Source organism: Ascaphus truei, chromosome 23 (assembly GCF_040206685.1).
Source record: "Ascaphus truei isolate aAscTru1 chromosome 23, aAscTru1.hap1, whole genome shotgun sequence".
Taxonomy (NCBI): domain Eukaryota; kingdom Metazoa; phylum Chordata; class Amphibia; order Anura; family Ascaphidae; genus Ascaphus; species Ascaphus truei.
This window is the reverse complement of record NC_134505.1, coordinates 7,988,614-8,015,073: the sequence shown is the minus strand read 5'-3', so window position 1 is coordinate 8,015,073 and position 26,460 is coordinate 7,988,614. Positions and strand designations below refer to the sequence as shown.

General features: G+C 48.5%; 1 protein-coding gene across 1 annotated transcript; it reads right to left on the bottom strand.

Annotated features, from left to right (window-relative positions):
• Window positions 1–6: 6 nt before the first annotated feature.
• DCAF7 (DDB1 and CUL4 associated factor 7) lies at window positions 7–26,052 on the bottom strand. Its single transcript, XM_075580401.1, has 7 exons — window positions 25,566–26,052; window positions 8,790–8,948; window positions 6,347–6,458; window positions 6,038–6,156; window positions 3,995–4,204; window positions 506–623; window positions 7–209 (listed from the first exon to the last, which is right to left on the bottom strand). Exons 1-7 carry the CDS (start codon window positions 25,701–25,703, stop codon window positions 37–39), a joined length of 1,029 nt encoding a protein of 342 aa, XP_075436516.1. The 5' UTR covers window positions 25,704–26,052; the 3' UTR covers window positions 7–36.
• Window positions 26,053–26,460: the final 408 nt, after the last annotated feature.

Genomic DNA, 26,460 nt, shown 5'->3' with positions numbered 1-26,460 from the left:
GGGGGTGGGGGAGAGGGCGGTCGGAATAAATCAGGGTCAGACTCGGAGGATCTCCAGGCAGTTGTTATAGCAGATGGCGATCCAGTCGGGCTGGGTGGAGGCCCACTGCACGTTGTTGATCTCGCCCTCCGCGGTGTACGCCAGGATCGGGTCCTCGATGGCGCGCGGCATCTGCTGTATGTCCCATATCAGGGCCTGGTGATCGTCGGCTGCAGGGGGGGGCGGGGGGGGGGGTAAAGAGAGAGGTTTGGGATTGATCTTAACCTCTACATTAAAGTAGATGCTGGACTGCAACGAGCCTCCTCAAAGCAGCTCAAAATGAGGCAAGTTCCTTGATGAGACTCTTTGTAGTCTGTATAGAAAACAGCTCTGTGCTGCCTGCACACACTCGCCTCATTAAAAAAAAATGCTCAGCGGGAAGGACAAGGCGCAGGGGGGTTGGGAATCCGAAACGTGGGGCAGGGAAACGGGGGGCTGGCGGAAGGGCGCAGTGGGCGGAGCTCACCTGCGGTACAGATGTGGCAGGAGGAGTGCGGGGCCCAGGCGATGCCGTTGACGCAGGCGCGGTGGTTGTTGAGCCTCGCCACGGGGGTGCACGGTACGCGCACGTCCAGGATGACGACCTGCGGAGGGGGAGGGAGGGGGTTACAGAGAGTGTGTGCCGAGGAGGAAGTATTCTGCGGACCTGCACCTGCGCCTGACACTGTAGCAGGAACGGACAGAGGCGCATGTCCCACCTGTGCCACTAGGAGGCAGAGTGTGCAGCTACGTCCCACGTGTCACAGGCTGTGAGTCAGGTCTCTGTGTGTCACAGTCCCCCCGGGGGCGAGAGGCACAGACCTCGTGTGCGACAGCGAGGGGGTATCTGGGCTCAACAGTAAAGGTCAAGCCCGTCTGGTTACCCCCCGATCTGTGTTTTGGGGTCCTAGAGTCAGTCTGCCTGTGTGTTACCGTGAGTAAATGTAAAACATGCGACATTGGGGATTTGTTTGTGTTTTGACCTTTCCCGGGGTGCTGGGACCAGGAGATTGCGAGGCTAGGAGTTTCCGGGTGGGGTTTGACGGAGAAAGTCTTTGCAGATTGTGGCTGTGTAGCGGGGTCCCCGAGTTACAGGACACCCCAAAGATGTACCCGGGAACCAGGCAAGATTCTCGGGTACATTGAAGCACAACGCTCCGGGCAAACCCCTGCCCTGAAAACGTTCCTGTGACTCGCCGCTAGGATTCCTGCTGCGGCACAGCCCCGAACGCTAACCGAGGCAAAGGGGGTTACTGTATCCCTGCAACATACACGGGGTCCCTAGTATAAGGGGGGATGCCAGTTATATGCCCAGGTCACCCTGTATCCAGTATAGGGCTTCAGGGGGGATACTCCAGCTAGGTGAGAAAGCAGGGAGGCTTTTATTAAAATGTAGGTCCGGTTTTGCAGAGTGTAAGGTATATTCAATTTGTCGTTTTGTTCTCCAATGCAACTACAACACACATCGCTGCGAAATGCTCAAAGAACTAGATTGGTCATCACTAGAGTCTAGGCGCAAAGTTCACCTTTCCTGTCTCACCCTCAAATTCTTCATGGGCAAGCTATCCAGCTACCTGAACAAGCTCCTCACCCCTACCACATGCAGCACCTATCATCTGAGATCTGACTCCAAAAGACTGTTCATGGTCCCAAGGTTCAACAAAGTATCCGGGCGTTCCTCCTTCTCTTACCGTGCACCCCAAAACTGGAACAACCTACCAGAGACTCTCATATCCACCACCAGCTTAAGTTCTTTCAAATCTAAGGCTGTCTCACACTTTAACCTGGTCTGTAACTGTTTCATACGCTCTTAATATATTATCTGTAACTGTGCACGCAATGTCTTGTATATAATGTATAACCCTGTTCATTTATGTAACTGTATTTGTAACCATGTATTATTTGTCTTACTCTGTGCCCAGGACATACTTGAAAACGAGAGGTAACTCTCACTGTATTACTTCCTGGTAAAATATTTTATAAATAAAATAAATAAATATTTTATTATTGAAGTGTATTGCAACATAGGCTTGTGCATTGTACCAAGCTGGTGCCGAGTGTCTCACCCGGAGGCCTGGACCTGAAGGGCTGGGAGGTGTGAGAGCCATTTGTTCGGGGCGGCTAAGTGAAGCACCCACATCCCCACCTCACGCTGGTCTCCCCAGACTGGCCGGAGACCGGGCCGGAATGGAGCAGAGGGCAGAAGGACCACGTGTCACCTGCCCCTGTGGACAGTCGGAGGTTTAAGAAACCCTGTTTAGTAGTCTCAGATTGGTTGCTAGGGAAATCTTAGGCCCCTGATAGGGAGAGGGTTTTTTTATGAGAGGGTTTAAAACCCCCTTATACAGCTCAAATCTGGCAGTTCCCCAAATCCTCTCAGATTCTCAGTTCTACGTTCTCCAACAGTTTTTCCAGTTTCCAGCGAGAATGAGGCAGGGCCCTGCTTCAGCACAATCTGCCTGCAAGCTTTGCAGTTCCAAGACTATTTAGGGTAAACTTCTGGAAGGGGAAGCCCTTACACCTAGGAAAGAATAGTGTTGTTACCCCAGTCCCAAGTAAGTGTGCTTGTCTCGGTATTTTGTGTAACATTGCGTTTGCCTATTTTAGGTGAATAAATGACAATTTGTTTAATTAACTCGTTTTGCTCAATGAAATGATCCTGGTTATAAAGATGTAATTGCCTGGTCTCCTGTGACTGCGTCCCACAGCTCCCCGCGCCCCCCTGGGGGAGGGAGGCACAGACCCCGCGTCCCACAGCTCCCCGCGCCCCCCTGGGGGAGGGAGGCACAGACCCCTCGTCCCACAGCTCCCCTCGTCCCCCTGGGGGAGGGAGGCACAGACCCCACGTCCCACAGCTCCCCGCGTCCCCCTGGGGGAGGGAGGCACAGACCCCACGTCCCACAGCTCCCCGCGTCCCCCTGGGGGAGGGAGGCACAGACCCCACGTCCTACAGCTCCCCGCGTCCCCCTGGGGGAGGGAGGCACAGACCCCTCGTCCCACAGCTCCCCGCATCCCTCTGGGAGAGGGAGGCACAGACCCCACGTCCCACAGCTCCCCGCGTCCCCCTGGGGGAGGGAGGCACAGAACCAACGTCCCACAGCTCCCCGCACCCCCCTGGGGGAGAGAGGCACAGACCCCTCGTCCCACAGCTCCCCCCTGGGGGAGGGAGGCACAGACCCCGCGTCCCACAGCTCCCCGCATCCCCCTGGGGGAGGGAGGCACAGACCCCTCGTCCCACAGCTCCCCGCGCCCCCCTGGGGGAGAGAGGCACAGACCCAACGTCCCACAGCTCCCCGCGTCCCCTTGGGGGAGGGAGGCACAGACCCCTCGTCCCACAGCTCCCCGCATCCCCCTGGGGGAGGGAGGCACAGACCCCACGTCCCACAGCTCCCCGCGTCCCCCTGGGGGAGGGAGGCACAGACCCCTCGTCCCACAGCTCCCTGCGTCCCCCTGGGGGAGGGAGACACAGACCCCACGTCCCACAGCTCCCCGCGCCCCCCTGGGGGAGAGAGGCACAGACCCCGCGCCCCTCAGCTCCCCGCGTCCCCCCGGGGGCAGCACGCCCATCCCCGGCCCGCTCACCTCCATCCCGTCCATGGCCATGGTGGCCAGGTAGTTGGGGTCCTGCTTGTTCCAGCACAGCCCCCACGTCCCCCCAGCTCCCCGCGTCCCCCCAGCTCCCCGCGTCCCCCCGGGGGGCAGCATGCCCAGGCCCGGCCCGCTCACCTCCATCCCGTCCATGGCCATGGTGGCCAGGTAGTTGGGGTCCTGCTTGTTCCAGCACAGCCCCCGCGCCCCCAGCTCCCCACGTCCCCCCGGGGGGGCAGCACGCCCAGCCCCGGCCCTCTCACCTCCATCCCGTCCATGGCCATGGTGGCCAGGCAGTTGGGGTCCTGCTTGTTCCAGCACAGCCCCCGCGCCCCCCAGCTCCCCGCGTCCCCCCGGGGGGCAGCACGCCCAGCCCCGGCCCGCTCACCTCCATCCCGTCCATGGCCATGGTGGCCAGGTAGTTGGGGTCCTGCTTGTTCCAGCACAGCCGCAGCAGCGGGTGGTGCTGCGGGTCCTCGTAGATGATGGTGCTGTGCTCCAGGTGCCGCAGGTCAAACATCCGCACCGAGCCGTCGGCCCCCACCGAGGCGAACATGTCCCGGCCCCCGCCCGCGCGGCTGAACGCGATGTCGTACACCTGGGGGGAGGGGAACATCGTTACACGTGGCATATACAGACAACTAGACCGTCCCAATACCCGGACCACGGGATTATACGGAGGCGCTTCCCGGGAGTGCCGGGGGGGGGGGGGGGGCCTCGGCCTCTTCCCAATTAAGGGGCCCCGGCCACCTTCTGACAGCACAGCACTGAGCACACCGCTAAGAGCGGAGCCAGGGGGGACACCATTTGCCATTTTATCTCACACACACGCGTTTTCAGGATATCCCTGTTTCAGCACAGGTGGCTCAGTCAGAGGCTCAGTCAAAAGACTGAGTCACGTGTGCTGAAGCAGGGATATCCTGAAAACCTGATCTGTTGGTGTTGGGGGGGGGGGGGAGGGGGGTGTGAATGATAAGAAACCAGTGACATTAAAGGGGAAATCTCAAATGCGGCAGAATTTCTTTGGGGGGGGGGGGTCTCAATTGGGGTGTGTGGGGGGGTTGGCAATCAAGTGTTTTCGCCCCTAATCCACCCCCCCCACCCGTCCTTATCAGAGAGCCAATAAAGATAAGGGGAGGGGGGAGACTTCGCTGATCAGTGACATCACCACACAAGGGAGCAGAGAGGGAATCTAACCCCTCCCAAGTCTCGCGTTTAAATACACTTATAGGGGTCAGATTTGGGTAAAAGGGGGGATTACCCAGAACAGACCCCTTAACCATGTCACTGCCATTACGGCACTTTGCCCCTAGGAGGCACTGACCCCTTAACCATGTCACTGCCATTACGGCACTTTGCCCCTAGGAGGGACTGACCCCTTAACCATGTCACTGCCATTACGGCACTTTGCCCCTAGGAGGGACTGACCCCTTAACCATGTCACTGCCATTACGGCACTTTGCCCCTAGGAGGGACTGACCCCTTAACCCTGTCACTGCCATTAGTACACTTTGCCCCTAGGAGGGACTGTCCCCTTAACCATGTCACTGCCATTAGTACACTTTGCCCCTAGGAGGGACTGACCCCTTAACCATGTCACTGCCATTAGTACACTTTGCCCCTAGGAGAGACTGACCCCTTAACCATGTCACTGCCATTAGCACACTTTGCCCCTAGGAGGGACTGACCCATTAACCATGTCACTGCCATTAGTACACTTTGCCCCTAGGAGACACTGACTCCTTAACCATGTCACTGCCATTAATACACTTTGCCCCTAGGAGGGACGGACCCCTTAACCATGTCATTGCCATTAGTACACTTTGCCCCTAGGAGAGACTGACCCCTTAACCATGTCACTGCCATTAGTACACTTTGCCCCTAGGAGGGACTGACCCCTTAACCATGTCACTGCCATTAGTACACTTTGCCCCTAGGAGAGACTGACCCCTTAACCATGTCACTGCCATTAGTACACTTTGCCCCTAGGAGAGACTTACCCCTTAACCATGTCACTGCCATTAGTACACTTTGCCCCTAGGAGGGACGGACCCCTTAACCATGTCACTGCCATTACGGCACTTTGCCGCTAGGAGAGACTGACCCCTTAACCATGTCACTGCCATTAGTACACTTTGCCCCTAGGAGAGACTGACCCCTTAACCCTGTCACTGCCATTAGTACACTTTGCCCCTAGGAGAGACTGACCCCTTAACCCTGTCACTGCCATTAGTACACTTTGCCCCTAGGAGAGACTGACCCCTTAACCCTGTCACTGCCATTAGTACACTTTGCCCCTAGGAGATACTGACCCTTTAACCCCGTCACTGCCTCCCTGCAGTAGATTGCAAGCTCTGACACAGGAATACCTCCCACCCCCGGGCACCGCAGTAAGTGGTTCGCCCCACCCCCCCCCCCCGCCCCTCCTCACCTCTTTGTCGTGGGCGATCAGCTGTGTCTTCACGTGGCCGGACACCAGGTTCACTCTGCCCAGCACCTGCCCGGTCTCCAGGCCCCAGATAGTGCAGGTCGTGTCAATGCTGGACGTGCCTGCAAAGCCACACCGCACAATAAACACCACGAAGGACTTGCGCGCTCACTAAATGGGGGGTCACCGCCCCCCTCTCGTCACTGTATCCCCCCACCCCCACACGATGACCTTTGGCTTTCCCCCCCAGCACTCCTCGGCAGGTTACCGAGCCCCACTTCCAAGACTAGCTGCTGCCCCTCCGCCTCTTACCCAGCAGGTTGGGGTCCACTTCGTTCCAATCGAAGGAGGTCAGGGGGGCGCAGAAGTCGGAGTTTTTGTTGTTGTTCAGTAAACACTCCAGGCGCGTCTCTGTCTCCCCCACCTGCGGGAAGGAGGCGCAAACCCTCAGCCCGGGCTGTGGCCAGCTGTGTACATGCCTACTACCCAGAGTCCTTTGCACCTACGTGCCTGCCATAACCATCTGTATACACGCCTACTACCCAGAGTCCTATGCACCTCCGTGCCTGCCATAACCATCTGTATACACGCCTACTACCCAGAGTCCTTTACACCTCCGTGCCTGCCATAACCATCTGTAAACACGCCTACTACCCAGAGTCCTTTACACCTCCGTGCCTGCCATAACCATCTGTATACACGCCTACTACCCAGAGTCCTTTACACCTCCGTGCCTGCCATAACCATCTGTAAACACGCCTACTACCCAGAGTCCTTTGCACCTCCGTGCCTGCCATAACCATCTGTATACACGCCTACTACCCAGAGTCCTTTGCACCTCCGTGCCTGCCATAACCATCTGTATACACGCCTATTACCCAGAGTCCTTTGCACCTCCGTGCCTGCCATAACCATCTGTATACACGCCTACTACCCAGAGTCCTATGCACCTCCGTGCCAGCCATAACCATCTGTATACACGCCTACTACCCAGAGTCCTTTGCACCTCCGTGCCTGCCATAACCATCTGTATACACGCCTATTACCCAGAGTCCTTTGCACCTCCGTGCCTGCCATAACCATCTGTATACACGCCTATTACCCAGAGTCCTATGCACCTCCGTGCCAGCCATAACCATCTGTATACACGCCTACTACCCAGAGTCCTATGCACCTCCGTGCCTGCCATAACCATCTGTATACACGCCTATTACCCAGAGTCCTATGCACCTCCGTGCCTGCCATAACCATCTGTATACACGCCTACTACCCAGAGTCCTTTGCACCTCCGTGCCTGCCATAACCATCTGTATGCAAGCCTATTAACCAGAGTCCTTTGCACCTACGTGCCTGCCATAACCATCTGTATACACGCCTACTACCCAGAGTCCTTTGCACCTCCGTGCCTGCCATAACCATCTGCATAAACGCCTACTACCCAGAGTCCTTTGCACCTACGTGCCTGCCATAACCATCTGTATACACGCCTACTACCCAGAGTCCTTTGCACCTCCGTGCCTGCCATAACCATCTGTATGCAAGCCTATTAACCAGAGTCCTTTACACCTCCGTGCCTGCCATAACCATCTGTATACAAGCCTATTAACCAGAGTCCTTTACACCTCCGTGCCTGCCATAACCATCTGTATACAAGCCTATTAACCAGAGTCCTTTACACCTCCGTGCCTGCCATAACCATCTGTATGCAAGCCTATTAACCAGAGTCCTTTACACCTCCGTGCCTGCCATAACCATCTGTATACAAGCCTATTAACCAGAGTCCTTTACACCTCCGTGCCTGCCATAACCATCTGTATACAAGCCTATTAACCAGAGTCCTTTACACCTCCGTGCCTGCCATAATCTGTACACAAACCACAGTGCTTTGCACCTCCCATAATCTGTATACAAGCCTACTACCCAGAGTCCTCTGCACCTCCGTGCCGGTCGTAAACATCTGTACACAAAAGGTACTACCCAGAGTCCTTTGCATCTAAGTGAACACCTGTACACAAACCTACTACCCAGAATCCTTTTCATTTCGGTCTGTCGTTAATATCTGTACACAATAATGTACTACCCAGAGTTTTTTGCACCCCCGTGAACACCTACTACCCAGAATCCTTTGCACATCTGTGTCTACCATAATCTGTATACAAACCTACTACCCAGAGTCCTTTACACCCCGTGCCTGTCATGAACATCTGTACACAAAATGTACTACCCAGAGTCCTTTGCTCCTCAGAGCCTGCTATAACCATTTGTATACATACCTACAACCCAGAATCCTTTGCACGTATGAACACCTCTACACAAACCCACAACCCAAAATCCTTTGCACCTATGAACACCTCTACACAAACCCACAACCCAGAATCCTTTGCACCTATGAACACCTCTACACAAACCCACAACCCAGAATCCTTTGCCCGTGAACACCCAAAACGTACTACCCAGTGTCCTTTGCAGCTCCCGTGAACACCTGTACACCAACCTACTACCCAGAGTCCTTTGCAACATCTGAAGCCTAGTGGTCTTTACCTGCCATCAAACTATGTTTCCATGTAAAAGGCTCATCTCCATGATACATTGGTGTATGAGGGTGTCCTCGCCCCAATGCCCTTTCCCTGCACCCTTTCTCTTGTGGTATTAGGATGCGAGACCGCTGCAGATCTCCTGCAGTCCCACTTACAGTCACATACATACCCTTCTCATGCACGTCCCGGTGCAGGGTGTGTTTGGGGCGTATACTCACCCTCCAGACGCGCAGGTAGTCCCCGCTGGTGGCTAGCAGGTCGGGATACACCCCCTTGGTGTCAGGGATCCACATGAGCTTGGTGGTGGGATACGGGTGGTCGAAAGTGTTTCTGCAAATAAACTCCGAGCTCTCCTCATCCAGGCCCACCAACTGCACCTGTAAGACACCCAGAGGAGGGAGTGAGACAGACAGACAGACACACCTCCCCCTCCGAGGAGGGGGTGATAACAGCACATGCACACACCTATACCCCAAGGAGGGAGTGAGAACAGCACAGAGACACCCCGGGAAGGGCGTGAGAACCCATTGTAAATGCTGTACACCCCATACACACGAGCAGACACAGTATATGCCAGGGCTCTTTAACTGGCGACCAGTGAATGACCTTGCCGTGGCCCTTGAAGGTCACCGATGTGGCTGTTGGACTCTGCCCTTTCCGTACTCTCTGCTTAGGCAGCTAAGTGTCCCTTCTCACATTGAGACTCGCTTTAAGTTAAGCGAATGTCAATATACATGGGACAGATGTCCTAAATACAGGCAACATTTTGAAATCTCAATCATTTAAAGTCGTTTAATGGATCAAACATTACATTAGAAGAGTGTGCCCTTCCCAATGGCACAATAAGTGCGTCTTTCCTAGCACAACGTTTCCGCTTCCCAATGTCACAATAAGTGTGTCTTTCCTAGCACAACGTTTCCACTTCCCAATGTCACAATAAATGTGTCTTTCCTAGCACAACGTTTCCACTTCCCAATGGCACAATAAATGTGTCTTTCCCAGCACAACGTTTCCACTTCCCAATGGCACAATAAATGTGTCTTTCCCAGCACAACGTTTCCACTTCCCAATGGCACAATAAATGTGTCTTTCCCAGCACAACGTTTCCGCTTCCCAATGGCACAATAAGTGTGTCTTTCCCAGCACAACGTTTCCACTTCCCAATGTCACAATAAATGTGTCTTTCCTAGCACAACGTTTCCACTTCCCAATGGCACAATAAATGTGTCTTTCCCAGCACAACGTTTCCACTTCCCAATGGCACAATAAATGTGTCTTTCCCAGCACAACGTTTCCGCTTCCCAATGGCACAATAAATGTGTCTTTCCCAGCAAAACGTTTCCACTTCCCAATGGCACAATAAATGTGTCTTTCCCAGCACAACGTTTCCGCTTCCCAATGGCACAATAAATGTGTCTTTCCCAGCACAACGTTTCCGCTTCCCAATGGCACAATAAATGTGTCTTTCCTAGCACAGCGTTTCCACTTACCAATGGACCAATAAATGTGTCTTTCCTAGCACAACGTTTCGGCTTCCCAATGGCACAATAAATGTGTCTTTCCCAGCACAACGTTTCCACTTCCCAATGGCACAATAAATGTGTCTTTCCCAGCACAACGTTTCAGCTTCCCAATGGCACAATAAATGTGTCTTTCCTAGCACAACGTTTCGGCTTCCCAATGGCACAATAAATGTGTCTTTCCCAGCACAACGTTTCCACTTCCCAATGGCACAATAAATGTGTCTTTCCTAGCACAACGTTTCCGCTTCCCAATGGCACAATAAATGTGTCTTTCCCAGCACAACGTTTCGGATCCCAATGGCACAATAAATGTGTCTTTCCTAGCACAACGTTTCCACTTCCCAATGGCACAATAAATGTGTCTTTCCTAGCACAACGTTTCCGCTTCCCAATGGCACAATAAATGTGTCTTTCCTAGCACAACGTTTCCACTTCCCAATGGCACAATAAATGTGTCTTTCCTAGCACAACGTTTCCGCTTCCCAATGGCACAATAAGTGTGTCTTTCCTAGCACAACGTTTCAGCTTCCCAATGGCACAATAAATGTGTCTTTCCTAGCACAACGTTTCCACTTCCCAATGGCACAATAAATGTGTCTTTCCTAGCACAACGTTTCCGCTTCCCAATGGTACAATAAATGTGTCTTTCCCAGCACAACGTTTCGGCTTCCCAATGGCACAATAAATGTGTCTTTCCTAGCACAACGTTTCCACTTCCCAATGGCACAATAAGTGTGTCTTTCCCAGCACAGCGTTTCCACTTCCCAATGGCACAATAAATGTGTCTTTCCCAGCACAACGTTTCAGCTTCCCAATGGCACAATAAATGTGTCTTTCCTAGCTCAACGTTTCCGCTTCCCAATGGCCCAATAAATGTCTTTCCCAGCACAAAGTTTCGACTTCCCAATGGCACAATAAATGTGTCTTTCCCAGCACAACATTTCCGCTTCCCAATGGCCCAATAAATGTGTCTTTCCTAGCACAACGTTTCCACTTCCCAATGGCCCAATAAATGTGTCTTTCCTAGCACAACGTTTCCACTTCCCAATGGCACAATAAGTGTGTCTTTCCTAGCTCAACGTTTCCGCTTCCCAATGGCCCAATAAATGTCTTTCCCAGCACAAAGTTTCGACTTCCCAATGGCACAATAAATGTGTCTTTCCCAGCACAACATTTCCGCTTCCCAATGGCCCAATAAATGTGTCTTTCCTAGCACAACGTTTCCACTTCCCAATGGCCCAATAAATGTGTCTTTCCTAGCACAACGTTTCCACTTCCCAATGGCACAATAAGTGTGTCTTTCCTAGCACAACGTTTCCGCTTCCCAATGGCACAATAAATGTGTCTTTCCTAGCACAAAGTTTCCACTTCCCAATGGCACAATAAATGTGTCTTTCCTAGCACAACGTTTCCGCTTCCCAATGGCACAATAAATGTGTCTTTCCTAGCACAAAGTTTCCACTTCCCAATGGCACAATAAATGTGTCTTTCCTAGCACAACGTTTCCGCTTCCCAATGGCACAATAAATGTGTCTTTCCTAGCACAATGTTTCCACTTCCCAATGGCACAATAAATGTGTCTTTCCTAGCACAACGTTTCCGCTTCCCAATGGCACAATAAATGTGTCTTTCATAGCACAACGTTTCCACTTCCCAATGGCACAATAAATGTGTCTTTCCTAGCACAAAGTTTCCACTTCCCAATGGCACAATAAATGTGTCTTTCCTAGCACAACGTTTCCGCTTCCCAATGGCACAATAAATGTGTCTTTCCTAGCACAACGTTTCCACTTCCCAATGGCCCAATAAATGTGTCTTTCCTAGCACAACGTTTCCGCTTCCCAATGGCACAATAAATGTGTCTTTCCTAGCACAACGTTTCCACTTCCCAATGGCACAATAAATGTGTCTTTCCTAGCACAACATTTCCACTTCCCAATGGCACAATAAATGTGTCTTTCCTAGCACAACGTTTCGGCTTCCCAATTGCACAATAAATGTGTCTTTCCTAGCACAGCATTTCCACTTCCCAATGGCACAATAAATGTGTCTTTCCTAGCACAGCGTTTCCACTTTCCAATGGCACAATAAATGTGTCTTTCCTAGCACAACGTTTCCACTTCCCAATGGCACAATAAATGTGTCTTTCCTAGCACAACGTTTCGGCTTCCCAATGGCACAATAAATGTGTCTTTCCTAGCACAGCGTTTCCACTTCCCAATGGCACAATAAATGTGTCTTTCCTAGCACAGCGTTTCCACTTCCCAATGGCACAATAAATGTGTCTTTCCTAGCACAACGTTTCCGCTTCCCAATGGCACAATAAATGTGTCTTTCCTAGCACAACGTTTCCACTTCCCAATGGCCCAATAAATGTGTCTTTCCTAGCACAACGTTTCCACTTCCCAATGGCCCAATAAATGTGTCTTTCCTAGCACAACGTTTCAGCTTCCCAATGTCACAATAAATGTGTCTTTCCTAGCACAGCGTTTCAGCTTCCCAATGTCACAATAAATGTGTCTTTCCTAGCACAACGTTTCCACTTCCCAATGGCACAATAAATGTGTCTTTCCTAGCACAACGTTTCCGCTTCCCAATGGCACAATATATGTGTCTTTCCTAGCACAACGTTTCCACTTCCCAATGTCCCAATAAATGTGTCTTTCCTAGCACAACGTTTCGGCTTCCCAATGGCCCAATAAATGTGTCTTTCCTAGCACAACGTTTCCACTTCCCAATGTCCCAATAAATGTGTCTTTCCTAGCACAACGTTTCGGCTTCCCAATGGCACAATAAATGTGTCTTTCCTAGCTCAACGTTACCACTTCCCAATGGCACAATAAATGTGTCTTTCCTAGCACAGCGTTTCAGCTTCCCAATGTCACAATAAATGTGTCTTTCCTAGCACAACGTTTCCACTTCCCAATGGCACAATAAATGTGTCTTTCCTAGCACAACGTTTCCGCTTCCCAATGGCACAATATATGTGTCTTTCCTAGCACAACGTTTCCACTTCCCAATGTCCCAATAAATGTGTCTTTCCTAGCACAACGTTTCGGCTTCCCAATGGCCCAATAAATGTGTCTTTCCTAGCACAACGTTTCCACTTCCCAATGTCCCAATAAATGTGTCTTTCCTAGCACAACGTTTCGGCTTCCCAATGGCACAATAAATGTGTCTTTCCTAGCTCAACGTTACCACTTCCCAATGGCACAATAAATGTGTCTTTCCTAGCACAACGTTTCCACTTCCCAATGGCACAATAAATGTGTCTTTCCTAGCATAACGTTTCGGCTTCCCAATGGCACAATAAATGTGTCTTTCCTAGCACAAAGTTTCGGCTTCCCAATAAATTTGTCTTTCCTAGCACAGCATTTCCACTTCCCAATGGCACAATAAATGTGTCTTTCCTAGCACAGCGTTTCCACTTTCCAATGGCACAATAAATGTGTCTTTCCTAGCACAACGTTTCCACTTCCCAATGGCACAATAAATGTGTCTTTCCTAGCACAACGTTTCCGCTTCCCAATGGCACAATAAATGTGTCTTTCCTAGCACAGCGTTTCCACTTCCCAATGGCACAATAAATGTGTCTTTCCTAGCACAGCGTTTCCACTTCCCAATGGCACAATAAATGTGTCTTTCCTAGCACAACGTTTCCGCTTCCCAATGGCACAATAAATGTGTCTTTCCTAGCACAACGTTTCCACTTCCCAATGGCCCAATAAATGTGTCTTTCCTAGCACAACGTTTCCACTTCCCAATGGCACAATAAATGTGTCTTTCCTAGCACAACGTTTCGGCTTCCCAATGGCACAATAAATGTGTCTTTCCTAGCTCAACGTTTCCACTTCCCAATGGCACAATAAATGTGTCTTTCCTAGCACAACGTTTCCACTTCACAATGGCACAATAAATGTGTCTTTCCAAGCTCAACGTTTCCACTTCCCAATGGCACAATAAATGTGTCTTTCCTAGCTCAACGTTTCCACTTCCCAATGGCACAATAAATGTGTCTTTCCTAGCACAACGTTTCCCCTTCCCAATGGCACAATAAATGTGTTTTTCCTAGCACAACGTTTCCGCTTCCCAATGGCACAATAAGTGTGTCTTTCCTAGCACAACGTTTCCACTTCCCAATGGCCCAATAAATGTGTCTTTCCTAGCACAACGTTTCCACTTCCCAATGGCACAATAAGTGTGTCTTTCCTAGCACAACGTTTCCGCTTCCCAATGGCACAATAAATGTGTCTTTCCTAGCACAAAGTTTCCACTTCCCAATGGCACAATAAATGTGTCTTTCCTAGCACAACGTTTCCGCTTCCCAATGGCACAATAAATGTGTCTTTCCTAGCACAAAGTTTCCACTTCCCAATGGCACAATAAATGTGTCTTTCCTAGCACAACGTTTCCGCTTCCCAATGGCACAATAAATGTGTCTTTCCTAGCACAATGTTTCCACTTCCCAATGGCACAATAAATGTGTCTTTCCTAGCACAACGTTTCCGCTTCCCAATGGCACAATAAATGTGTCTTTCATAGCACAACGTTTCCACTTCCCAATGGCACAATAAATGTGTCTTTCCTAGCACAAAGTTTCCACTTCCCAATGGCACAATAAATGTGTCTTTCCTAGCACAACGTTTCCGCTTCCCAATGGCACAATAAATGTGTCTTTCCTAGCACAACGTTTCCACTTCCCAATGGCCCAATAAATGTGTCTTTCCTAGCACAACGTTTCCGCTTCCCAATGGCACAATAAATGTGTCTTTCCTAGCACAACGTTTCCACTTCCCAATGGCACAATAAATGTGTCTTTCCTAGCACAACATTTCCACTTCCCAATGGCACAATAAATGTGTCTTTCCTAGCACAACGTTTCCGCTTCCCAATGGCACAATAAATGTGTCTTTCCTAGCACAACGTTTCCACTTCCCAATGGCACAATAAATGTGTCTTTCCTAGCACAACGTTTCCGCTTCCCAATGGCACAATAAGTGTGTCTTTCCTAGCACAACGTTTCAGCTTCCCAATGGCACAATAAATGTGTCTTTCCTAGCACAACGTTTCCACTTCCCAATGGCACAATAAATGTGTCTTTCCTAGCACAACGTTTCCGCTTCCCAATGGTACAATAAATGTGTCTTTCCCAGCACAACGTTTCGGCTTCCCAATGGCACAATAAATGTGTCTTTCCTAGCACAACGTTTCCACTTCCCAATGGCACAATAAGTGTGTCTTTCCCAGCACAGCGTTTCCACTTCCCAATGGCACAATAAATGTGTCTTTCCCAGCACAACGTTTCAGCTTCCCAATGGCACAATAAATGTGTCTTTCCTAGCTCAACGTTTCCGCTTCCCAATGGCCCAATAAATGTCTTTCCCAGCACAAAGTTTCGACTTCCCAATGGCACAATAAATGTGTCTTTCCCAGCACAACATTTCCGCTTCCCAATGGCCCAATAAATGTGTCTTTCCTAGCACAACGTTTCCACTTCCCAATGGCCCAATAAATGTGTCTTTCCTAGCACAACGTTTCCACTTCCCAATGGCACAATAAGTGTGTCTTTCCTAGCTCAACGTTTCCGCTTCCCAATGGCCCAATAAATGTCTTTCCCAGCACAAAGTTTCGACTTCCCAATGGCACAATAAATGTGTCTTTCCCAGCACAACATTTCCGCTTCCCAATGGCCCAATAAATGTGTCTTTCCTAGCACAACGTTTCCACTTCCCAATGGCCCAATAAATGTGTCTTTCCTAGCACAACGTTTCCACTTCCCAATGGCACAATAAGTGTGTCTTTCCTAGCACAACGTTTCCGCTTCCCAATGGCACAATAAATGTGTCTTTCCTAGCACAAAGTTTCCACTTCCCAATGGCACAATAAATGTGTCTTTCCTAGCACAACGTTTCCGCTTCCCAATGGCACAATAAATGTGTCTTTCCTAGCACAAAGTTTCCACTTCCCAATGGCACAATAAATGTGTCTTTCCTAGCACAACGTTTCCGCTTCCCAATGGCACAATAAATGTGTCTTTCCTAGCACAATGTTTCCACTTCCCAATGGCACAATAAATGTGTCTTTCCTAGCACAACGTTTCCGCTTCCCAATGGCACAATAAATGTGTCTTTCATAGCACAACGTTTCCACTTCCCAATGGCACAATAAATGTGTCTTTCCTAGCTCAACATTTCCACTTCCCAATGGCACAATAAATGTGTCTTTCCTAGCACAACGTTTCCACTTCCCAATGGCACAATAAACGTGTCTTTCCTAGCACAACGTTACCACTTCCCAATGGCACAATAAATGTGTCTTTCCTAGCACAACGTTTCCGCTTCCCAATGGCACAATAAATGTGTCTTTCCTAGCACAACGTTTCCACTTCCCAATGGCCCAATAAATGTGTCTTTCCTAGCACAACGTTTCAGCTTCCCAATGTCACAATAAATGTGTCTTTCCTAGCACAGCGTTTCGGCTTCCCAATGGCACAATAAGTGTGTCTTTCCTAGCACAACGTTTCGGCTTCCCAATGGCACAATAAATGTGTCTTTCCTAGCACGTTTCCACTTCCCAATGGCCCAATAAATGTGTCTTTCCTAGCACAACGTTACCACTTCCCAATGGCACAATAAATGTGTCTTTCCTAGCACAACGTTTCCGCTTCCCAATGGCACAATAAATGTGTCTTTCCTAGCACAACGTTTCCACTTCCCAATGGCCCAATAAATGTGTCTTTCCTAGCACAACGTTTCAGCTTCCCAATGTCACAATAAATGTGTCTTTCCTAGCACAGCGTTTCGGCTTCCCAATGGCACAATAAGTGTGTCTTTCCTAGCACAACGTTTCGGCTTCCCAATGGCACAATAAATGTGTCTTTCCTAGCACAACGTTTCCACTTCCCAATGTCCCAATAAATGTGTCTTTCCTAGCACAGCGTTTCGGCTTCCCAATGGCACAATAAATGTGTCTTTCCTAGCACAACGTTTCGGCTTCCCAATGGCACAATAAATGTGTCTTTCCTAGCACAACGTTTCCACTTCCCAATGGCACAATAAATGTGTCTTTCCAAGCTCAACGTTTCCACTTCCCAATGGCACAATAAATGTGTCTTTCCTAGCACAACGTTTCGGCTTCCCAATGGCACAATAAATGTGTCTTTCCTAGCACAAAGTTTCGGCTTCCCAATGGCACAATAAATGTGTCTTTCCTAGCACAAAGTTTCGGCTTCCCAATGTCCCAATAAATGTGTCTTTCCTAGCACAACGTTTCCACTTCCCAATGGCCCAATAAATGTGTCTTTCCTAGCACAATGTTTCCGCTTCCCAATGGCACAATAAATGTGTCTTTCCTAGCACAACGTTTCCGCTTCCCAATGTCCCAATAAATGTGTCTTTCCTAGCACAACGTTTCCACTTCCCAATGGCACAATAAATGTGTCTTTCCTAGCACAACGTTTCCGCTTCCCAATGGCACAATAAATGTGTCTTTACTAGCACAACGTTTCCACTACCCAATGGCCCAATAAATGTGTCTTTCCTAGCACAATGTTTCAGCTTCCCAATGGCACAATAAATGTGTCTTTCCTAGCACAGCGTTTCGGCTTCCCAATGTCACAATAAATGTGTCTTTCCTAGCACAACGTTTCCACTTCCCAATGGCACAATAAATGTGTCTTTCCTAGCACAACGTTTCGGCTTCCCAATGTCCCAATAAATGTGTCTTTCCTAGCACAACGTTACCACTTCCCAATGGCACAATAAATGTGTCTTTCCTAGCACAACGTTTCCGCTTCCCAATGGCACAATAAATGTGTCTTTCCTAGCACAACGTTTCCACTTCCCAATGGCCCAATAAATGTGTCTTTCCTAGCACAACGTTTCAGCTTCCCAATGTCACAATAAATGTGTCTTTCCTAGCACAGCGTTTCGGCTTCCCAATGGCACAATAAGTGTGTCTTTCCTAGCACAACGTTTCGGCTTCCCAATGGCACAATAAATGTGTCTTTCCTAGCACAACGTTTCCACTTCCCAATGGCCCAATAAATGTGTCTTTCCTAGCACAACGTTACCACTTCCCAATGGCACAATAAATGTGTCTTTCCTAGCACAACGTTTCCGCTTCCCAATGGCACAATAAATGTGTCTTTCCTAGCACAACGTTTCCACTTCCCAATGGCCCAATAAATGTGTCTTTCCTAGCACAACGTTTCAGCTTCCCAATGTCACAATAAATGTGTCTTTCCTAGCACAGCGTTTCGGCTTCCCAATGGCACAATAAGTGTGTCTTTCCTAGCACAACGTTTCGGCTTCCCAATGGCACAATAAATGTGTCTTTCCTAGCACAACGTTTCCACTTCCCAATGTCCCAATAAATGTGTCTTTCCTAGCACAGCGTTTCGGCTTCCCAATGGCACAATAAATGTGTCTTTCCTAGCACAACGTTTCGGCTTCCCAATGGCACAATAAATGTGTCTTTCCTAGCACAACGTTTCCACTTCCCAATGGCACAATAAATGTGTCTTTCCAAGCTCAACGTTTCCACTTCCCAATGGCACAATAAATGTGTCTTTCCTAGCACAACGTTTCGGCTTCCCAATGGCACAATAAATGTGTCTTTCCTAGCACAACGTTTCGGCTTCCCAATGGCACAATAAATGTGTCTTTCCTAGCACAAAGTTTCGGCTTCCCAATGTCCCAATAAATGTGTCTTTCCTAGCACAACGTTTCCACTTCCCAATGGCCCAATAAATGTGTCTTTCCTAGCACAATGTTTCCGCTTCCCAATGGCACAATAAATGTGTCTTTCCTAGCACAACGTTTCCGCTTCCCAATGTCCCAATAAATGTGTCTTTCCTAGCACAACGTTTCCACTTCCCAATGGCACAATAAATGTGTCTTTCCTAGCACAACGTTTCCACTTCCCAATGGCACAATAAATGTGTCTTTCCTAGCACAACGTTTCCGCTTCCCAATGGCACAATAAATGTGTCTTTACTAGCACAACGTTTCCACTTCCCAATGGCCCAATAAATGTGTCTTTCCTAGCACAATGTTTCAGCTTCCCAATGGCACAATAAATGTGTCTTTCCTAGCACAGCGTTTCGGCTTCCCAATGTCACAATAAATGTGTCTTTCCTAGCACAACGTTTCCACTTCCCAATGGCACAATAAATGTGTCTTTCCTAGCACAACGTTTCGGCTTCCCAATGGCACAATAAATGTGTCTTTCCTAGCACAACGTTTCCGCTTCCCAATGGCACAATAAATGTGTCTTTCCTAGCACAACGTTTCCACTTTCCAATGTCCCAATAAATGTGTCTTTCCTAGCACAACGTTTCGGCTTCCCAATGGCACAATAAATGTGTCTTTCCTAGCTCAACATTTCCACTTCCCAATGGCACAATAAATGTGTCTTTCCTAGCACAACGTTTCCACTTCCCAATGGCACAATAAATGTGTCTTTCCTAGCACAACGTTTCGGCTTCCCAATGTCCCAATAAATGTGTCTTTCCTAGCACAACGTTTCGGCTTCCCAATGGCACAATAAATGTGTCTTTCCTAGCACAACGTTTCCGCTTCCCAATGGCACAATAAATGTGTCTTTCCTAGCACAACGTTTCCACTTCCCAATGTCCCAATAAATGTGTCTTTCCTAGCACAACGTTTCGGCTTCCCAATGGCACAATAAATGTGTCTTTCCTAGCTCAACATTTCCACTTCCCAATGGCACAATAAATGTGTCTTTCCTAGCACAACGTTTCCGCTTCCCAATGGCACAATAAATGTGTCTTTCCTAGCACAACGTTTCCACTTCCCAATGTCCCAATAAATGTGTCTTTCCTAGCACAACGTTTCGGCTTCCCAATGGCACAATAAATGTGTCTTTCCTAGCTCAACATTTCCACTTCCCAATGGCACGATAAATGTGTCTTTCCTAGCACAACGTTTCCACTTCCCAATGGCACAATAAATGTGTCTTTCCAAGCTCAACGTTTCCACTTCCCAATGACACAATAAATGTGTCTTTCCTAGCATAACGTTTCGGCTTCCCAATGGCACAATAAATGTGTCTTTCCTAGCACAACGTTTCCACTTCCCAATGGCACAATAAATGTGTCTTTCCTAGCACAACGTTTCGGCTTCCCAATGTCCCAATAAATGTGTCTTTCCTAGCACAACGTTTCAGCTTCCCAATGGCACAATAAATGTGTCTTTCCAAGCTCAACGTTTCCACTTCCCAATGACACAATAAATGTGTCTTTCCTAGCATAACGTTTCGGCTTCCCAATGGCACAATAAATGTGTCTTTCCTAGCACAACGTTTCCACTTCCCAATGGCACAATAAATGTGTCTTTCCTAGCACAACGTTTCGGCTTCCCAATGTCCCAATAAATGTGTCTTTCCTAGCACAACGTTTCAGCTTCCCAATGGGGCCTTTTCCAAGAGATCTTTCCTTTGGGATGCCCAATACCCAATACTGACGTACTCATTGGGAAGCCCAATACCCATACTGAAGTAATCATTGGGAAGCCCAATACCTAATACTGAAGTACTCATCGGGAAGCCCAATACTGAAGTACTCATTGGGAAGCCCAATACCCAATACTGAAGTACTCATCGGGAAGCCCAATACCCAATACTGAAGTACTCATCGGGAAGCCCAATACCCAATACTGAAGTACTCATCGGGAAGCCCAATACCCAATACTGAAGCACTCATCGGGAAGCCCAATACCCAATACTGAAGTACTCATCGGGAAGCCCAATACCCAATACTGAAGCACTCATCGGGAAGCCCAATACCCAATACTGAAGCACTCATCGGGAAGCCCAATACCCAATACTGAAGCACTCATCGGGAAGCTCAATACCTAATACTGAAGCACTTGAAGTACTCATTGGGAAGCCCAATACCCAATACTGAAGTACTCATTGGGAAGCCCAATACCTAATACTGAAGTACTCATTGGGAAGCCCAATACCTAATACTGAAGTACTCATTGGGAAGCCCAATACCTAATACTGAAGTACTCATTGGGAAGCCCAATACCTAATACTGAAGTACTCATTGGGAAGCCCAATACTGAAGTACTCATTGGGAAGCCCAATACTGAAGTACTCATTGGGAAGCCCAATACTGAAGTACTCATTGGGAAGCCCAATACTGAAGTACTCATTGGGAAGGCCAATACTGCAGTACTCATTGGGAAGCCCAATACCCAATACTGAAGTACTCATTGGGAAACCCAATACTGAAGTACTCATTGGGAAACCCAATACCCAATACTGCAGTACTCATCGGGAAGCCCAATATCCAATACTGAAGCACTTGAAGTACTCTTTGGGAAGCCCAATACCAAATACTGAAGTACTCATTGGGAAGCCCAATACCTAATACTGAAGCACTTGAAGTACTCATTGGGAAGCCCAATACCTAATACTGAAGTACTCATTGGGAAGCCCAATACCTAATACTGAAGTACTCATTGGGAAGCCCAATACCTAATACTGAAGTACTCATTGGGAAGCCCAATACCTAATACTGAAGTACTCATTGGGAAGCCCAATACCTAATACTGAAGTACTCATTGGGAAGCCCAATACCTAATACTGAAGTACTCATTGGGAAGCCCAATACCTAATACTGAAGTACTCATTGGGAAGCCCAATACTGAAGTACTCATTGGGAAGCCCAATACTGAAGTACTCATTGGGAAGCCCAATACTGAAGTACTCATTGGGAAGACCAATACTGAAGTACTCATTGGGAAGCCCAATACTGAAGTACTCATTGGGAAGCCCAATACTGAAGTACTCATTGGGAAGCCCAATACCCAATACTGAAGTACTCATCGGGAAGCCCAATACCCAATACTGAAGTACTCATTGGGAAACCCAATACTGAAGTACTCATCGGGAAGCCCAATACCCAATACTGAAGCACTTGAAGTACTCTTTGGGAAGCCCAATACCCAATACTGAAGTACTCATTGGGAAGCCCAATACCTAATACTGAAGTACTCATTGGAAGCCCAATACCGAAGTACTCATTGGGAAGCCCAATACTGAAGTACTCATTGGGAAGCCCAATACTGAAGTACTCATTGGGAAGCCCAATACTGAAGTACTCATTGGGAAGCCCAATACTGAAGTACTCATTGGGAAGCCCAATACCCAATACTGAAGTACTCATCGGGAAGCCCAATACCCAATACTGAAGTACTCATCGGGAAGCCCAATACCCAATACTGAAGTACTCATTGGGAAACCCAATACCCAATACTGAAGTACTCATCGGGAAGCCCAATACCCAATACTGAAGCACTTGAAGTACTCTTTGGGAAGCCCAATACCAAATACTAAAGTACTCATTGGGAAGCCCAATACCTAATACTGAAGTACTCATTGGGAAGCCCAATACCTAATACTGAAGTACTCATTGAGAAGCCCAATACCCAATACTGAAGTACTCATTGGGAAGCCCAATACTGAAGTACTCATTGGGAAGCCCAATACTGAAGTACTCATTGGGAAGCCCAATACTGAAGTACTCATTGGGAAGCCCAATACCCAATACTGAAGTACTCATTGGGAAGCCCAATACCTAATACTGAAGTACTTATTGGGAAGCCCAATACATAATACTGAAGTACTCATTAGGAAGCCCAATTCTGAAGTACTCATTGGGAAGCCCAATACTGAAGTACTCATTGGGAAGCCCAATACCCAAATATTGAAGTACTCATTGGGAAGCCAAAAACTCAATACTGAAGTACTCATTGGGAAGCCCAATACCCAATACTGAAGTACTCATCGGGAAGCCCAATACCCAATGCTGAAGTACTCATCGGGAAGCCCAATACTGAAGCACTCATCGGGAAGCCCAATACCCAATACTGAAGCACTCATTGGGAAGCCCAATACCTAATACTGAAGTACTCATTGGGAAGCCCAATACTGAAGTATTCATTGGGAAGCCCAATACCTAATACTGAAGTACTCATTGGGGAGCCCAAGACCTAATACTGAAGTACTCATTGGGAATATATTATCAGATAAGATCCAAGAGGGATCAAAAAAGAATCCCCAAACAAGCACTCAATGCCAAAAATGTGTTTCACTGGATAACAATGATCCAACAGGGCAAAATTATCTGTATGTACAGGGATTAGGTAACTCTTAATGTCCCACCAAGTCCAAAGAAAAAATAATACATTTTTATTAGTAAATACTTGTTAAAAACACAAACATATCATTCACACTTGTTAAAAATACCCCATCCAGAGGTGGCTGGTGTGGTCAATAATTATTATGAATTCATCTATATTAGTAAAATCCTAATGACTCACATACATCCTTATCGGTATAGCAATTGAAAACCGAAGCAGTACTGTGAACCTATGGTGGGTCTCCAATATCTAGAGCATAGTTATCAGACCATATATATATATACACACCAGGACTTAATGTACTGACATCTTGTACAATAGTCCCTCAAATATATCGATCTGTGTAGCGGTAATATTAGGTTCCTGTCTATAGATAATAATGGTCTGTATCGCACAATCAGTAAACAAACTGCATTAGAATCATGCCTGTGTAATTACTAGATACACCATACCAAATCGCTCGCAGTATAGGGCAAAGTCAGTGATACCAGCAGTTTGTACCCTAGGTCTGTATCACAACCCGGCAAACGATTGCACTGTATACCCCAACATACATGGATAGGCTCTATATAAGTGGAGTTGTACTCCGTGATCGCGGCGGATCATGGATAGTAGGTATGTCGAGACCCCGCCGTATATACAAGCCTGTCTTCCCTCGATCTACAGGTTCGCTAGGATGTCGCCATTGGGAAGCCCAATACCTAATACAGAAGTACTCATTGGGAAGCCCAATACCTAATACTGAAGACCTCATTGGGAAGCCCAATACTGAAGTACTCATTGGGAAGCCCAATACTGAAGTACTCATTGGGAAGCCCAATACCTAATACTGAAGTAATCATTGGGAAGCCCAATACCCAATACTGACGTACTCATTGGGAAGCCCAATACGTAATATTGAAGTACTCATTGGGAAGCCCAATACGTAATACTGAAGTACTCATTGGGAAGCCCAATACCCAATACTGAAGTAATCATTGGGAAGCCCAATACGTAATACTGAAGTACTCATTGGGAAGCCCAATACGTAATACTGAAGTACTCATTGGGAAGCCCAATACTGACGTACTCATTGGGAAGCCCAATACCCATACTGACGTAATCATTGGGAAGCCCAATACGTAATACTGAAGTACTCATTGGGAAGCCCAATACGTAATACTGAAGTACTCATTGGGAAGCCCAATACTGACGTACTCATTGGGAAGCCCAATACCCATACTGAAGTAATCATTGGGAAGCCCAATACGTAATACTGAAGTACTCATTGGGAAGCCCAATACTGACGTACTCATTGGGAAGCCCAATACCCATACTGAAGTAATCATTGGGAAGCCCAATACCTAATACTGAAGTACTCATCGGGAAGCCCAATACTGACGTACTCATTGGGAAGCCCAATACCTAATACTGAAGTACTCATTGGGAAGCCCAATACGTAATACTGAAGTACTCATTGGGAAGCCCAATACTGACGTACTCATTGGGAAGCCCAATACCCATACTGAAGTAATCATTGGGAAGCCCAATACGTAATACTGAAGTACTCATTGGGAAGCCCAATACTGACGTACTCATTGGGAAGCCCAATACCCATACTGAAGTAATCATTGGGAAGCCCAATACCTAATACTGAAGTACTCATCGGGAAGCCCAATACTGACGTACTCATTGGGAAGCCCAATACCTAATACTGAAGTACTCATTGGGAAGCCCAATACTGACGTACTCATTGGGAAGCCCAATACCCATACTGAAGTAATCATTGGGAAGCCCAATACCTAATACTGAAGTACTCATCGGGAAGCCCAATACTGAAGTACTCATTGGGAAGCCCAATACCCAATACTGAAGTACTCATTGGGAAGCCCAATACCTAATACTGAAGTACTCATCGGGAAGCCCAATACTGAAGTACTCATCGGGAAGCCCAATACCCAATACTGAAGTACTCATCGGGAAGCCCAATACTGAAGTACTCATCGGGAAGCCCAATACCTAATACTGAAGTACTCATCGGGAAGCCCAATACCCAATACTGAAGTACTCATTGGAAAGCCGAAACGTTGAACAAGTAAAGACACATTTATTGTACCATTTGGTGTGTAAATAACACACACACCTTATTGTATTACTTATAGACACAGTGTGACACAGACACCCAGACACACACAGTGACACACACACACACAGTGACACACACACAGTGACACACAGTGACACAGTGACACACAGTGACACACACACACAGTGACACACACACACAGTGACACAGTGACACACACAGTGACACACACACCTTGTTGTTGTACTCCTCCACGAAGCTCCCCAGCGCCAGGCGGAACCGCTTGTCGGGCCGGACGCTCCAGTTCATGGCGTACACGGTCCATGGCGCCTCGTACTTATAGATCTCCTTCCGCTTCCCGTGCAGGGACATGCTGCGGCGGGGACCGGAGAGGCTGGGACCGGGACACTAATAATAACACCACGGAGCGGGGGGGGGGGGGCGGCGTCACTGCGCCTGCGCGGGATCACTGAGCCGTCTCACTATGCGGTCTCACTGCGCGTGCGCGGGATCACCGTGCAGGGACATGCTACGGGGGCCGGAGAGGCCGGGACCGGGACAGTAATACCGAGCGGGGGGGAGGGTTCGGGGGCGTCACTACGCCTGCGCGGGCTCACGGTGCGGTCATACTGCGCCTGCGCGGGCTAACTGCGTGGCCGTACTGCGTCTGCGCGGGCTCACGGTGCGGTCATACTGCGCATGCGCGGGCTAACTGCGGGGCCGTACTGCGTCTGCGCGGGATCACTGTGCGGTCTCACTGCGCGTGCGCGAGATCACGGTGTGGTCTCACTGCGCATGCGCGGCGCTCACAACGCATTCCGCGGGGCTGCCCGACCGCGCCGATTGGCTGGGGATCGAAGTCGATGTCCAAAACCTTCTTTAGCTGCGGACTCCGCGCTAATTGGCTACAGAAAGCCTCAAGCGCTGATTGGGTGCCACGAAGAGGGAGGGGCGGGTGGGAGTTTTTCTTTAGCGTGCCGCTGATTGGCCAATTCTGCGTGCCAGGCCTCTCTTTCGCGTGTGTCCAATCACGACAGAGTAAAAGGCCAGGCCGGAAAGGAAATAGAGGCTTCAAACGCATAACGCTGTTACTTAACCCCTTCAGTGACCTCATTCCCAGGGTGTCACG

What these genes read in the sequence shown, in the direction of transcription:
- DCAF7 (XM_075580401.1), bottom strand. Translation starts at nt 25,703, where the DNA reads ATGTCCCTGCACGGGAAGCGGAAGGAGATCTATAAGTACGAGGCGCCA. An exon ending in TGGAGGAGTACAACAACAAG is followed by an intron (nt 8,949 to 25,565) that starts GTGTGTGTGTCA and finishes GGTGTCTTACAG; the next exon opens with GTGCAGTTGGTGGGCCTGGA. An exon ending in CTGCCACATCTGTACCGCAG is followed by an intron (nt 210 to 505) that starts GTGAGCTCCGCC and finishes CCCCCCCTGCAG; the next exon opens with CCGACGATCACCAGGCCCTG.